Source organism: Anolis sagrei, chromosome 1 (genome assembly GCF_037176765.1).
Source record: "Anolis sagrei isolate rAnoSag1 chromosome 1, rAnoSag1.mat, whole genome shotgun sequence".
Lineage (NCBI taxonomy): Eukaryota > Metazoa > Chordata > Lepidosauria > Squamata > Dactyloidae > Anolis > Anolis sagrei.
Window position 1 is genome coordinate 252,311,332 of NC_090021.1, and position 16,923 is coordinate 252,328,254.

At 38.6% G+C, this 16,923-nt stretch overlaps 1 protein-coding gene across 7 annotated transcripts in view; it reads right to left on the bottom strand.

Annotated features, from left to right (window-relative positions):
- SBF2 (SET binding factor 2) overlaps positions 1-16,923 on the bottom strand; it is a 265,755-nt gene that overhangs the window by 13,200 nt on the left and 235,632 nt on the right. For 4 of the 7 annotated variants that reach the window (XM_060767036.2, XM_060767031.2, XM_060767018.2 and 1 more), the window contains 7 exons: positions 16,727-16,914; positions 14,005-14,181; positions 12,871-12,972; positions 11,700-11,885; positions 8,672-8,798; positions 6,673-6,800; positions 5,044-5,292 (listed from right to left, as the gene is read on the bottom strand). In XM_060767036.2, coding sequence (XP_060623019.2) covers positions 5,044-5,292; positions 6,673-6,800; positions 8,672-8,798; positions 11,700-11,885; positions 12,871-12,972; positions 14,005-14,181; positions 16,727-16,914 — 1,157 coding nt within the window. The remainder of the gene's footprint in view (positions 1-5,043; positions 5,293-6,672; positions 6,801-8,671; positions 8,799-11,699; positions 11,886-12,870; positions 12,973-14,004; positions 14,182-16,726; positions 16,915-16,923) is intronic. The other 3 variants (XM_060767041.2, XM_060767023.2, XM_060767010.2) reach the window with 1 other exon arrangement.

The window sequence follows — 16,923 nt, forward strand, 5'->3', positions numbered from 1 at the left end:
ACACTGATCAGATAGTGATCAGACCATGACACAGGAAGGATGTTTTGTTCTTCCACTCTGATCATTCCACTGTCCGCCACAAAAACTAGGTCGAGTGTGTGTCCAGCCTGATGGGTAGGGCCAGATATAATTTGTGATAGCCCCATGGTCATCATGGCGGCCATGAAATCTTGAGCTGCACCAGTCAAGGAGGTCTCAGCATGAATGTTAAAGTCTCCCAGCACAACCAGGCGCTGGGAGACCAAGGCCGAATTGGAGACCACCTCTGCTAGCTCAGTCAGGGAATCTACTGGGTCGCGGGGTGAGCGGTACACCAGCAGAAACCCCATGCTATCACGGTTCCCCACCCTCAGGTGGACACACTCAAACCCAGATGCTTGCGGAACAGAGCATCTGACCACGGCGATGGATTGCCGATAGACAACTGCGACCCCTCCTCCCCGCCCCCCCCCAGCCTGGCCTGCTGATACACTCCAAAGCCCGGTGAGCACAGCTGAGTGAGATTTACTCCCCCCAGCTCGTCCAACCAGGTCTCAGTAATGCAAGCCAGATCCGCCCCCTCATCCAGGATCAAGTCCTGAATGGCAGCAGTCTTACCATTGATGGATCTGGCATTAATCAGCAGGATCTTAAGGCCAAGGGGACTGCCATGAGGCCTACCATTTCCTACCTTCTCCAGGGTCGCAAGAACTCTGTTGCGCTTCTCCCTGGGATGTTGGTGACCGGCAGATTTCAAGGGGAAATTTTGTATTGCTCAGAGAGCCCCCACTCTTAGGAAGAAAATGTATAAATACTTGTTTCTTGCCTTCAGATGATGCCAAGATGACGCCAAGAGTAGTAGTCTTTGTGGAGGGGGGGGGGGGATTAGTACAGGATAACCTGAAGCTCAAGCATCCCTTACTCACAACAATATTGGAATTGATTTTTTGACCACTTTTCACTTTAATTTTACTGTGTTTTGCTAATTTCTAGATCTGGTGTAGCTTGTAGTGAATAGAAATGTTGCCACTAGCTGCACAAGGAGGGGGAAATCACTATTATGATCCACTTACATTTTTGAGACATTTAGAGGGTTATAGTCATCCGCTGAATTCATGTTTCAGTCCATCAAAAGGTGATAACCCAATTTTTTGTTTTACCAAAGTAAACATGTATATACATCAAAAGTGATGACATAGTGCTGTGGGGCTCATGCAGATACATTTTCACTAAATGCAATTCGTCTTCTGTCATCAGAAGTATCCTTTTTTTCACAGAGCTGAAACTTAGAATCCAAACCTGCATGTTCTGAAACTGGAGATGGAAACAGGTCCCCCATGACCCACATGCAGCCCGCAAGACTGTTTCATAGCTCGTAAGACAGTACTGAAAATCATCTTATTGAATTCTAGGAGAAAACTTCTCAAGAGAGCTTTTTTGCTTCTTTGCAGTGCTTGTTGCTGATTACAGGGGGCAAATATGGAAATTCCCATTTAAATCCAGACCACGCTTGTTTTACAAAGTGTTCTTTCCCCTGATTGCTGCTGAGATTCAGTGTTACTCAGGGGCAGCCCTGGTTTGTCTGGTGCTAGAGGGGGAATCGGCTCCTAGGCCTGATGAAGTAATTCCCCCTGTTATAAGGGGAAGTGTCAGACATTTTAGGAGTTCTGACACTGTTGTGAACAGCAAGTTGGAGCCAGTAACTATTATGCTTTTAAACCACATTTTATTTATGGCAAATTACAGTTCTCTCTCTTAATTGCAGAAGAAGAGAAAAAGAATATGAAGCCAAGAACATAGTGTGTTGTTACTAGCTTGTTTAGAATCCATTTTCTGCAGCAAGTTGGCATAACTAAACATTATTGTAAGCTTATGATTCTTAGGTACAGAAGCATCTACAAAATTCTAACAGTTACTATATTTCTCCTTGTTTTAAAGCACCATTAAATGAAAAAAATAGCTTCTTGTACTCCAGCGGAAAAAGTTGAAAACAAATACTCCACATTTTCTATATTCATTGCTCTTGACAATGATATTTCTTTGGAAGACAGCGTGTATGTAAATCATGGTATACCGCTGCTCACATTTGCTTAGCAAATACGGGTCTTAATGATAACAGCTGCATGCCTATGCATATTGACAGTGCAACCAAAGATTACCTGTCCCTTTCCTAAATTGATTCCAAATAAACCAAATTAGAAATGTCATAGTTAATCAGACCATAGTGCAACTAACAGCTCCTGTAAAGCATGCACTGAATTTCAAAAACTCTAGAAAAATAGTAACACTTCAAATGTAATGTGTACATCAATCTTAGGAAAAGATGTGGAAGCTTAATTTTTAAAAGTAGTAGTTTTCAATTCGGAATGAAAGACCACTTCTATTCTAGTTGGGGATTTTTTTTCTTAAAGAACAAAAGCCTTAAACTTTGTCACACCTGACAGCAAGAAAAACCTTATGCAAAGTGTATGTATAGGTGGGGGAATAAATACATATGGAATGTGTGGTGACTAGTGATAGCTAAACTCTAAGAGGCAATCATTTGGAGATGTGTAAAATAACAGGACAGTCAAACACCCCTCATGTCTTAAGATCTAAAGACGTGGATGTTCTGCTGTTTTTTTGACGAGACAATCCCTAGAGAACTGGCCCCAGCTAGGACCCAAAATCCCTGCCCTTGCATCTTACTATTGTGTTGTATCCAAAGCTATAATTAACTGCGGTCTCTGAGGATGTAACTCAAGCATCTGCTTGTCCAGTTTTGTTGGATTCGTTTCAATCTGTTCAACTCGACAAGGTCATCAGGGTTCTGGGAGAGGCAAGACCTACCACATGCATCCTAGACCCCTGCCCTTCCTGGCTGGTAAAAGAAGCCAGAGGGGGTTTGGCAGAGTGGGTAAAGGTGGTGGTTAATGCCTCCCTTCGGGAAGGCAAGATTCCAGCCAGCCTAAAACAAGCTGCAATTAAACCGCTGTTGAAAAAACCATCACTAGACCCCACTCAATTCGTCAACTTTCGGCCAGTTTCCAATCTCCCCTACTTGGGCAAAGTCTTGGAACGTGTGGTGGCCTCGCAACTCCGGGAATTCCTGGTGGACACGGACTATCTAGATCCGGCACAGTCGGGCTTTAGGCCGGGACATGGTACTGAGACAGCCTTGGTCGCCTTAGTTGATGATCTGCGCCGGGAACTGGACAGGGGGAGTGTGTCCCTGTTGGTTCTACTGGACCTCTCTTCGGCCTTCGATACCGTCAACCACGGTATCCTTCTGGGACGCCTCGCGGGAATGGGTCTCGGGAGTACTGCCTTGCAGTGGCTCCGGTCCTTTCTTGAGGGTCGCTCCCAGAAGGTGTCACTAGGGTGTCACTCCTGCTCGACTCCTCGGCCATTGCACTGTGGAGTCCCGCAGGGCTCAATACTGTCCCCTATGTTGTTTAACATTTACATGAAGCCGCTGGGAGAGATCATCCGGAGTTTTGGGGTGCGATGTCATCTGTACGCAGATGATGTCCAACTCTATCACTCTTTTCCACCTACCACTAAGGAGGCTGTTCAGGTCATGAACCGGTGCTTGGCCGCTGTCTCGGACTGGATGAGGGACAACAGATTGAAACTAAATCCAGACAAGACAGAGGTACTCCAGGTCAGTCGTAAGACCGAACAGGGTACGGGGTTACAGCCTGTGCTGGACGGGGTCACACTCCCCCTAAAAGCTCAGGTACGCAGTCTGGGAGTTCTCCTGGATTCATCGCTGAGTCTGGAACCCCAGGTCTCAGCGGTGGTCAGGGGAGCTTTCGCACAATTAAAACTTGTGCGCCAGCTGCGTCCGTACCTTGGGAGGGCTGACTTGGCCACGGTAGTACATGCTTTGGTTACATCCCGCTTAGATTACTGCAACACTCTCTACGTGGGGTTGCCTTTGAAGACTGCCCGAAAGCTGCAGCAAGTCCAACGCGCGGCAGCCAAATTACTAACGGGGGCTGTGTACAGGGAGCACACCACTCCGCTGTTACGCCAGCTCCACTGGCTGCCAATTAGCTTCCGAGCACAATTCAAAGTGCTGGTGTTGACCTATAAAGCCCTAAACGACTCCGGCCCTGTTTACCTCTCTGAACGTATTCTCCCCTACGAACCACCAAGATTACTAAGATCATCTGGAGAGGCCTTGCTCTCGGTCCCACCAGCCTCGCAAGCGCGGCTGGTGGGGACGAGGGACAGGGCCTTCTCAGTGGTGGCCCCATGACTCTGGAACTCTCTCCCTCTGGAGGCCAGAACCGCCCCATCCATCCTAACATTTAGGAAATGGTTGAAGACGTGGCTGTGGAGTCAGGCCTTCGAGGAATGAGACAACACCATAGGACTCTGGATGGAAGTGGATATAGATCCATCTTATTAGGACGACTAACCATTGTAGTTTTATATTTAGTGTTTTTAAAGTTGTTTTGTAATTTGTGATATATGATATTTTAATGAATGTATATGTTTTTATGGCTGTAAACCGAGCTGAGTCCCTCGACGAGGTTGAGAAGCTCGGTATACAAAACTGTGAAATAAATAAATAAATAATGACCCATTTTATATTGCTCTTGTCCTTGCTGCCGTTATATGACCTATGTACTTTACTCACTAGCCCTATCCTCTGAAATGTTGTGGCACCAGTTCGTCCACCCGTGACAAGACATTGAACTCTGCTATTGGTTGTTGGTTAGATCAACAACCAATGTTTTATATTTTGTTATAATGTTGTTGCTCTTATTTTGTTTTGTTTTATACTATTGCTTTGCATTTTAATGTGTTATGTTTTAACTGTATTGTTAGGCCTGGCCCCATGTAAGCTGCCCTGAGTCCCTTTGGGGAGATGGAGACAGGGTATAAAAATAGTTGTTATTATTATTATTATTATTATTATTATTATTATAAGGATTTTTATATTGCTGTCTTCTTAAATCTTCAACTCCATCCCCACCTAAGCCTTAATAAATGATAGCTTCATTTTTTTCACTGCTAAAACATTTTTAAAAAGTAGACAAATGTTGAATAGCTATGTAAATTATGTATACTTACATTTAATAGGCTGGTGATGGCATCAGGCTGCACTTTGTTAATGTCATCATAGCACGGCCAAACAATTTTCCTCTTACTGTGGGAAGATGACTCATCCCTCTGGTCAGGTTCATCCAAGGTGCTACATTTAGAAATTATCATGGCCCAGTCATAGGGAGGGCCTGTGGCCAAGGTCTCTTCTGTGTAGTAATCCCATTTTTTAAGACTGGATATGTTTACATTTGGTTTTAATACCTGTGAAAAGGATGCCTGCAAATTACAAAAGTCATGCTGTTTTCTGAATTGTTATGGCAAGTTGCCTAAATTGCAAGCCAGTTCAAACATTTAATTCCGTTACATTCCGAAAAGTAATCAGTCTGACTTTTAAACTTTTCTATATATTTTTAAGTAAGGTCTGTGTGCATTTCAGTTATGGTTTGGGAAATATTTTCTTATTTTTCTTTCCTTTGCACTATAATTGTCTAGCAGACACATGCAGTTTTGCATGAAATAAGAACACTAGTGGCCCTACTCAGAATGGCTTTTGAAATAATGGAACAGACACAGAATGGTAGAAATATGTGAGGTTACCACATTAAAGTCAATGTGGCATTTATATACTCAGAAATCCCACCAAAACATATCCTATAAAAATTAAGGACAGTTTTATGGATATTTTTGTTTTTGGGCACACAAAAGATCCTTTCATGTGGTTTGGTCACTGGCTTTACTCCATTGTGGTCTCAGCTCTCTGCACGTTGCCAAGCATGCCTCTTTCTACTGGGAGAGCACAGCTATGTTTTTCCAGTGGTTAGACTAGGATGAACTCCCAGCAGTTCTAATTAAGCCAATGTCCTGATTGTATCAAGTGTTTTGTTACCTTTTCAGATATTCCAATTATATTAGTATGTTTAAACAAATGAGAGAGAGAAACAATTTTCCTAGCCAAAAACAAAGAAAGAAAGGTATACTGCAGAACTAAAAGGGGGGGGGGCAGTAATAAGCATGCTGCATAAGCAAACTCTTTTTTTGGCAAACTTTTTTTTTTTTGCCGAAGGGTATACATGAGCATTACTTTAAACATTAACACTGCCTTTGGAACTCATCACACTTTGTAGCATAAGGATTTTCTTGGACTGGGACATGGGATTCCCCAGCTCAGTCACTATTCAGACATATAATTTTCAGGGTGATCTTGGGCCAATCATACTCTTTCAATCTTACTTTTACTTCACAGGGTTATTGTGGGGATGAAAAATAGAAAAAGAGTGCCATGTATTTCACATGAAGCTCAGGGGAAAAATAACAGAATAAACATATAACTAACAAAGAAGAAAACTTGCTGGACGTATTGAACTATGGAGATGATTTTAAGATAGATAAATTGTATGATTTTATAATCTCGTTTTAAATGCTTAAGTTATACACTTTATATTGTTATGGCATTGAATGGCTGCCGGTTGTAAGCTGCCTTGAGTCACCTCCGAGTTTGAGAAAGGTGGGAATAGAAGTAGTGTAAATAATAAATAAATAAATAATAAACATTTGCCTCATTACTCAAGAGTCTAAAACAAATAAAAATTAATTCTATTAATGGCAAACTATATTCAGATACCAGAGTTACAAAAATGCTAAATTTAATCGTAATACCTCTGTTTCAACTGGTGTGTAGAGGTAATTGAAGAAAACGGGACTCCTTTTGTGTATTTTATCAATGCATTCCCACATACAAATTCCTTTTTTACCATGCTTCTCTCCTTTATCTTCAAACAGTGTTCCTAAAGAAAAAGGAAAGAAAAAGTTGAATAAAATAGTATTTGCAATATGAAACCAATTTGAGGACACTATGGGTGTAAGAGCTAGAAAACTACACTTGGTTCAGAAGACAGAAAATATGGTGAATTGAAGCCTCATGTGCTAGCATAAAAAACAACTTATATTGTATGAGTTGTATATATTTTCTGTCCCAATGAGAATTCCAATATAGTGCAGAATAAGAAATTGCCCTGGCTCAAATGCATTTTGCTCAAAGACTCTGAGCCGAAAAGACAGATGATTGAATGAAAGTAAAACCATTTTAATGTGTGATATTTCTTAATCCCAGAGAATTCCAATATTTCCACCATGGAAGAAATGTCAACTTCCTTTTGATGAAAGCAACCAGAACACTTCATTTCTACGTTATCATATTATGACTCACTACAAAACTGCATGGAATATTCTTTATCTGTACAAATTTAAAAAGAAAATATTCACTCTTAATTTAGTGCTGGCAATCTTCCAGTAAGTATCCTGAGTTTTTTGCACTTAACCTGTTGGGATATTCTGAAGTTTGCAGCAATCTGGACAAATGGATCATGTTCGTTTTGGCCCAATCCAAGGTTCAAAAAAAAAAAAATAAGAAAGAAAAAAAGAACCCTAATAGCAAGCATAATTTCTGGGATAGTTTTTTTTTCTCTAAAAAAAAAAAAACCTGCCACGGCAAGTGACCACAATTTGAGGATAATGGTTGAAATCCTGCACTGAGAGACAAGGTGTATAGTTCTCTCCAGCAGAACTACACTTCACCTCCCCTTTCTCCTCCCTTAAAGCCAACCTTTTTCATGCTTGTCCTCCCTCCTCTGCCAAAAGCCATTTACTGGTTGTTAGAAAGGTGGAGGGATCAGCAGCAGGGAAGTGTCCATGTGCCTTTAGCTCTGTGACATCCTCGGGGACTTCAAGACGACTTCTGGGAGAGGTTAGAGCAGGGGTCCTCAAACTTTTAAACAGAGGGCAAGTTTGTGGTCCCTCAGACTGTTTGGGGGGGTGGATGGACTATAGTTTGAAAAAAATCATGAATGGATTTCTATGCACACTGCACATAGTTTATTTGTTGTGCCAAAAAACATTAAAGGACAATACAATATTTAAAATGAAGAGCAATTTTAACATAAACTTACCAGTATTTCAGTGAGAAGTGTGGGACCTGCTTTTGGCTGATGAGATAGTCAAGTTAATTAGGATTGTTGCTGCTATGTGCCTTTAAGTTATTTCAGATGTAAGGCGACTCTAAAGCAAAAGTTTAGGGTGAGGGGCGGGTAAATGACCTTGGCGGCCCATATGGACCTCTGGCCTAGAGGATGCAACTTCACTGCTCTCTGTCCTCCACTGGCTAATAAATGGTTGAATTGGGGGAAGCAAGCATGAAAAAAGAGCTTTCAAGGGGGATTGGTCCTATGGTACTTGATAAGAGTACTCCTACTGCTTATAACTGGAATGAACTTTTCAGCTATTCTGCCTTTTTATCCATTACAAAGAAAAAATAAGTAAAATGTTGTGCAAAAACATAGGCGACATTGTTTGAAAACAGTCTGGACCTCCTGTAATTTCCATGAATTAACCAGTTAAGTTGCACAATAATAGCTTTGTCTGGGAGCACCTACTCACTAGGAATAGAAACTACTTGTCAGGAACCATTAAGTGATATCGGGAATAGCTAAAGTGCATCAAGATGGAAGTAATTTCAGTATTTCAAAGAGTGACTGGCATAATTTTTACCACTGCAATACCAAGTTACAGTGCAGCATTTCCACACAAGAAAGTTAGTTTTATGCAATGCTTTAAAATAAAAATAAATTAGAAATGAAATCAACATCAATGGGGAGCCTACCATGTTCTAGTCTTTCGTAGTCTGAGTCCAGCAGGAATGTTTTAAATCGATTGGAAACATAGTGAAATGCTAAGAACTTCAAGTAATACTGATTGAATTCAAACTCTGTTGGATACTGGTTGTGAACCTGAAACACCGAGAATAGAAATGTTTGCTAGAATACTTTTATGAGAAATATAAAATACTTAAATGTATTATTGTGTCTTTCCTCATTCAATTAGACACTCCTGCAAGATATCACTTCTACACTGCACAAAAGTTGTTTTACTATAGCCATTGTTAGAGTAAAACAAGAGTTATCTCCAATGTAGTATTACAGTGTTGCTATAGTAGATGAATCAAATCTGCCCACAGAATTGCTATATTGATCAAAATAGGATAATATCAATATTAGAGCAATCAGACATGACCACAGAATTGCATATATATTTGAAGTTCAAATTTGGGAGTTAACTATAATTCCACTTTAAAAATTGACTGCCATTTTTTTAAGACCAGTGTTTTATCGTTATTTATTGTATTACTGTGAACTTGTTAGGCCCTTGTGTGTTCATCACTAGCCAAGTAACAACAATAACTTTTTTTTTATACCCTGTTTCCATCTCTCGAAGGGAGTCAGGATGGCTTACAAAGCGATAAGCCCAAGAATTACAGGTTAAAACAAGCACAATAAAATACAAACAACAATAAATCAATAAAAAACATCAGAATTAGGCAACATCATAAAAACAATATCATGGCTGAACAAAAATTGATGTTGGGTACAAATGAAGTACTAATAATCACAAGAATATCTGTTATATTTTAAAAGATTTCTTCACTGCCCAACCACATGTTATTTACAATTCTCACCAAGCTGAATGTAAATGTTTCCATTTAATTTTCTATTTTGTTAAAATATTATTGTAGTATAGTTTATGATACTAAAACACTGACAATTTATAAAGAATTGAATTGATTACATAACTGAGTAGAAGATGAAAATAGCTTTCCCCTAAACTTTTATGGGAATAGATGTATAAAGATCTCCCACAAAACATACATTTTCCTTCTGCTACAAGGAAACAGAAGAATACAGCAAGGAGGCTACATCTTGTTTTCATTAATCTCCATCACAACTGTTATCGTTTCTGCTAATTAGGTAAAATCATTAGTGGTTAAATAACATCTGATTCTGTTTATTCAAGATGTACATCCATGTGTTGAGAATGAGATGATTGAAAACAGATCCTAAGCCCAACTGAGAATTAAGGAATATGAAAAAGGGGTAATGATTCAGACCTTCCATTTTCTGCATGTTTTCCAGCCCTGAAATATTCTTGCTAAATGCATTTACAAGAAAACTATACAATATTCCAGATGTGATCCTATGACAAATTTGTATTGTGGAAAGTTGATAATGACACTTTAATTCTCAACTCATTTTCTAATTATGTCCAACATAAATTTTACATTTTGAACTGCAGCTGCTCCCTGAGCCATGATTTTTATTGAGCTAGCTGTCACAACTGCAATTGCAATTGTGGTCACTTGCTGCCAGCTTAGACCCCATCAGTGTATTAGTGAAGGGTTTTTTTTTGTCCCAACATGTACCTGTTTTTCTTTTAAAATAGTTCTTTATCCATGAAAGAACCTCTCATTGTATCATCTCACTACTAAGTTTACTCCTAGGTCTTTAGTGTGGAAGACTTCTTCTTTACTTGGAAGACTTTTAAATACGTCCCATACACCACTGCTCTATTTAACATTAAAAAACCCAAATTTAAAAACCAAAAGTGGGTAGAGACTTGTGCTTTTGCTTTTTGGCATTTTGGTCAGCCAGTGTGGCTTATGGAGTTGCCCACCTTTGCCCTAAACAGAGGTATGCTTCTAGAGAAAATAATGGATGTTTCACAGCCTGACATCATTGTTACCACTCTGCCTTCCTAGAAACAACTGGAAGATCCACCAGATGTTGCTATTGGGAAAGAATGATTCATATTAATAAGTCAGCTGACACCTGGAGATATTGGCATAAACAATGGCTTTTTGGATAATGATGCCGTTCTAATTTAAGAAATACTGCTTCATATGTTCTCTCCAGTTGAAACAAGGATGAGTGTTTTCCTTAGCATCCACTGGTCCCACCCAACCTGATAGATGAGACATATCATTACATTTTTACTTGTTTGTTCCTGATTGTTTGAATATAGTACTCTTGCGAATTTGTACCGCAAATCCAAAATTAGTGAGGAAGAGATTTTCATAATCAGAATATTACATGCCAGGCATACAGATAAATATAGAACATTAGTTCATGGAAACAGTGTTCTATGTAGGTCAGATTGCAATGCAGCTCTAGTTCAGTCCTGCAAGCTGATCAAAGGGTTTAATAATTCTGGGAAACAGTAACTTTATGTTCACAGGCAGCTCAGCTCTAATTATCCTCATTGTCAAAGTGACCAGTGGAATCTACATGTCCTCCGAGTTGGGGGGAGGTATAGCAGAAACATTTTTCTTTGTGCTGACACAGACATATAGCTAAATATCCATTATCTCTACATGCGTACAAAGTTTTTCCATGCACAATTTCACAAATAATAGCAGGTTTTCTAGAACAGGCAGTCTGTGCATGCCACTACTCCAACCCTATTATTCTAAGATATTTGGCATATGGAAGCAGCCTGAGTGAAAGGCAGGAGTGTTTGGGTACAGAAATAATAAGCAAGAGAGGGACAGAATGCTCTTGTGCCTCACTTTCTCCAAAATGCTTCTAAAGTGAGAGCCTAGAGGTAAGAATATGTATTCTGCATTGTTTCTACTGGACAATTTTGGAGTCGCTTTCTCTGTTATCTGAGATGTACTGAAGAAATGCCAATATTACTTTTTTTGCCTAGAACTAAAACGCCATCTTTTGCAGAAAAGGTTTTTGTTACCATCCTTTGTGTTGTACTAGTTTCATGTATTTTTGGGATCATAAAAATATTTTTCTTTCTGTTTATGCTTTTGCATCCATATACATTATAGTAATATAATAGGCTATACATACCTGATGAACGCAATCCAAAAACTGCAAGAAGATTGGAGCAAACCCACTCCCTTGACAATTGAGTGTCAAATTGCTGCGCTGGCTGAACTTATGGCCAAAGGATAGCCATTCTTTTTCAACCAACATTCGGAAGCCTTCGAGTGTTCGATAGAATGGATCACTGAGTAACTGCACAAGGGACACCACCTAGACAATACAATTACATTTGTATTTTAACAGCCAATACAATGCATTTAGGATAAAGTAGTTCACCAGCATATTTTCTTAGGCATTGAACAGGAGAATACAGCTGAATAGGATAGCCTTCCCCTACACATTTACTCTAATTTACATAGCCTTCCCCTACACATTTACTCTAATTTTCATTCCTGATTGCAAAGTTTGTATCAAACCCAGCATGGCATAGTTTGGCATTTATGTCTTTCAGAGGCGGGAAATACTGAACTGTAGTGATCTGTATGTGCAGTGACCTTGTTTTAAGTGGAATATGCTTCGTTCTCCCATGACATGGCCAGTCACAATAGTAAATAATTGAGAGAGGTGAGGATGACTGAAATAATGTAATATATTGTCCGGTTTTGAACTGTTTTTATTACAGCTTCTTTTGAGTTTTACTTAATGCTTTTTTCTGCTGTGTTTAAATTTTTTTATGTAACCATTTCATTGCAAGTTGAAAACTTTTAACTGAAAGATAAAATATAAAATAAATCAGATGTTTGTAGTTTTGGAATAAGTATTAAAATACAGACTGTTTGGTAACCTTAATTTTTTGTGATTTTACTTTCTAGAATCAACATTCTTGGAAGATTGTTTTAATGCTAGGATTTTAAATTGGCTTAACATAATAATAAGGCAAGAATACCTTTCACATATGAATATAGTACCTGGTTAAATGTATTCTAAAGAGGAAGGAGGAACATCAGCCTGCAAAAAGTTTTATTTATCTCAGACACATGCATTTCTATAGTTGGCTATGATTTTCTTATGCAGCTTTAACCAAGATGCCTTCAGTTGCTCAGGCAGGTTACCTTATGAGTTGTAAAACCAATATTTACATTTTATATACTTATAAACATTTTTCTCCCTCTGTAACCCCCGCCCTATCTGCTGTGCAATATTGGATCAATCTTACTTCCTTAACTATTTTATATTACAAGCCACAGTAGCTGACCTGTGCTGTGATGTCCCAGCCATCTTCTAGACAAACAAGAACAGAAGAACCATTCTCAAGCAGCTCAGACATAACCATACTCAACTGCATTATACGATGAAGCTATAAAAAATTACAAAAAAACAACATTGTTAAAATGAAAAAAAAGCTATCAGGTTAACAAATATTAGAATTACTCATTCTAGTAAAAAATAAATATTAAAATGTTATATATATAATTATTTAAACAGAGTATATTTCTCTAAAAGCTTAAATACTTCAAAGGCACCAGGTCCCATCTTTAATTAAGTGTATCTCTTTAGTTATTTTTAAGAAATTAGAAATTGAAGAATGGTTTTTAAATGCTTTTGGAAAAGGGTAATTATAATCATTACTTTTACTTTGTAACTACTTTTTAAAATATATCATTTGAGGCTCTTCAAATGTCTTTTCCTGAGAGGCTCTCTTGAAGGCTATATTATACTCTTTTGGGCTCCAGGGAATACCTTAACATCCTCCCAGGCATTTTAAGAATGTGTTTAGTTCTATAAGCTGTTTCTTTTTTCTTTGATCTTGGATTTATTACGGTTCTGCTGTGTTCTGTACTGTTACCCCAATGACAATTAAACCCTGTGTTATTTTATAGTACTTGTTAACTATTCAGAGATCTCTGGCTATTGGAAAGTTCAAAATGACTACAAATAAATACTAAACTAGAAAAAAATCAATGGAACTTGCATCAAGGAAATGAATTAGCATGCAATGTGTTGCTTAGAGTTTTGCCAATAGTAGGAACAAGTTCTAATAATAATATATACAGCCACATTATATTTTCTGTTACATAATTATATGTGCAATGAATATACACTGTTTTATTTATTATAGGTAACAAAAATATGTAAATGGTCGTTAAAATAGAATATGAATCATTATAGCCAAGTGCTACGTTTTTATGGCTGATTACAGTTATGAAGGGGCTATGAAGTGCCCCAATTTTAAAATCTACTGTCTGTTGCTAAAAGAAAGAGATTTGCTTGTATAATAATATAGAAGGTTCATTTAAAACAATTATGCAACAAATGGAAAATGTCTGCAAGACGAAAATAGCACTTGAATCACTAATCGTAGATATTTATGACCGCCATATCCCTTTACCTGTGGGAACCACTCTGACTCTCCCAGTGCTTTGAGGAATGTTATTTCAGGATCGGAAGGAATACTGCTAGGAACACAGGCACTCATCAGCTTTTTAAAGCTAGCTTTCACTTGCCGGAGGTCACTGAATTCAACTGGAACAAATTCACAGTTTAAAGCAAAATCAAGTTTGAAGCCCTGCAGATGATAAAGGAAATTATTTTGGTATTTATCCAAAATAAGCAAAGAAATAAAACAAGTGTACTTTTTTGCATATGGCTCTATTACTGAGAAACTCCAACATCTGTTCTCCACTTTTGAATATGTTTTATCTTCTTCTTAGCCTTGAAATTAATAAAGATAGCCAGGTGTAATTTGCAGGCATTAGACATACTCTCTGACAACACAGTACAAGAATCTCATCCATAATTTTTATTTTTATTTCCCCATAGCTAGACTAGTTTTTCTGATACTAGAAGAGTTATAGCTGCCAAAAAAGAAACCTGTATCTTCTCTGTAATGCTGTGGATTGTTATACGAAAAACATCACAGTTTGTGACAAATGCTCAAGCACAGTACAATGTGAAAGCCATCCTTTTTATATTAGACTATGATGAGGTGGTTTACATGTCTAGAGTCTTTGAAGTAAGTAATTCTGGGTAGGAGAAGGTTATAGCACCAAATGATTTGTGACATTCATGCAAATATATGCAATCCTACAAAGGCAAACATTTATATAGGGGAATCTGGTGACTGGCAATTAAGCATCACCTCTTCTACTCCCAACTTTCTCCGGTTATTGGGAATCGGCTGCAAAAGAACTGAAACCCTCATTATGGAAATGCAGTTGCAAACTAATAAGTAATAGCAACATTTTAAAAGTTAGTGGTATTTTAGGAGCGATTCCCTCAGTGTTTTCTCTGAAAAATCCTGCAAATCTCTTGGGAAGATAAGCAGCCAAATGTCAATGTTTTGGAAGAAGCAAAAACTTCTGACAGAGAACTGGGAAGCCCTGGCCCTTGAACATTCTAAATGGAGGTCAGCTGTTGCCAACAGTGCTGTGCAATTCCAAGAGGCACGAATGGAGGCTGAAAGGGAGAAACATGTCAAGAGGAAGGCGCATCAAACCAACTCTCAGCAGGACCGCCTTCCATTTGGAAGCTGATGTCCTCACTGCAAAAGAACATGCAGGCCAAGAATAGGTTTCTAACATAATCTATGAACCCACTGCCAAGACCCTACACTTGGAAGGCAATCATGCTCAGATACAAGTGATCACTGATGAGGTAGCTTGCTTAATTGAGTTTTTATAATAATTTTATCTCTGTCTTTAGCCTTACTGTAAGTTGCCCTGAGTTCACATCAGGAGAGGGTGGGATAAACTGTATAACTTAGCAGGATTTCTCTCTTTCTGTGTGCCATGTCTGGTATTAATACAACATATACTCTTAAGTCAATCCACAACAGACATTAATGGAAAAATATGTAGATAAACAGCTCATATAATCATAGAGTTGGAAGAGACCACATGTACCATCTAGTCCAACCTCCTGCCATGCAGGAAAAGCACAATCAAAGCATCCCCAACAGATAGCCATCCAGCCTGTTTAAGAGCTTCCAAGGAAGGAGCTTCCACCACACTCTGAGGCAGAAAATTCTACTGCTGAAACAGCTCTTACATTAGGAAGTTCTTCTGAATGTTTAGGTGGAATCTCCTTTCTTGTAATTTGAAACCATTGCTCTGAGTCCTAATCTCCAGGGCAGCAGAAAACAAGCCTGCTCCCTCTTCCTTATGACATCCTTTCACATATTTATATATGGCTATTATGTCTCCTCTCAACCTTCTCTTCTGCAAGCTAAACATACCCAGCTCTTCAAGACGTTCTTCATAGGGCATGGTCTCCAGACCTTTGATCATTTTAGTCACCCTCCTCTGAACACCTTCCAACTTGTCAAAATATCTTTTAAATTGTGATACCCAGAATTGGACACAGTATTCCAGGCGAGATCTGACCAAAGCAGACTAGAGAAGCACCATGACTTCCCTTAATCTAGATGTCAGACTCCTTTGGATACAGCCCAAAAGCTTCTTAACCCACACCAAAGGGCGTTTTTGGTGCTGCAGAACTATTGTTGGCTGGAGTTACACTTAAAAATGTACCTGTTCCAACATCCATATACATTAACCTTAAGAACAAGCCTACAGAATCTACCTCGACCATAACCCGGGGACTGCCTGTAGTAAGATTATTTTATTTGACTATTGTGTTCACTATTGCTATGAATAGCCACAGTGTTTACTGCATGTACATTAGCTGTAATTGGCTTGTTTATTACCATTTAATTCCACTTTTTATGATTATGTTTCCTCTCACCATTGTGTGTGTAAGTATACCTAATAACTTGTTACATTTTTTTCTGATAAAATGGACAATAATCTAAAAAAGCTAATATAGTAATATGTTCATATTTGAAATACTATAGAAACTTTGGTTATATTTGGATGCACACCCATAATTCTCAATTCAATAAGTAGTACACATGAATCTCCTCCTTCAGTGGATTGGCGTAAGAATTTTCAACAGTCAGCGTATTCAGTGTGTCAATATTTTCTGCAGTTTAGCACACGGTTAGGAAACCTATAAGGCTTAAAACATGCATAATTGCTGTATTATATCACAGTTAATTACAATTCTTAATGTTAAAAAACAACCAAGCAAATCAGAACAGAAAATAGACATACCCTCAATTGTGATTTTTCTCCAAAGACATAGAGAGAAGCTTGCCGCTTTGTAAGTCGGTTTTGAAAATATGTATTACTGCTGGAATATGAAGGTGAACCATCTTTTCCTGCTAATCTTGCACCAACATCAAGGAATGGCATCTGTGTGCTGATAAACCGACTGCTAGACCGAAGACTTGCCCATACACCTTTGTAGA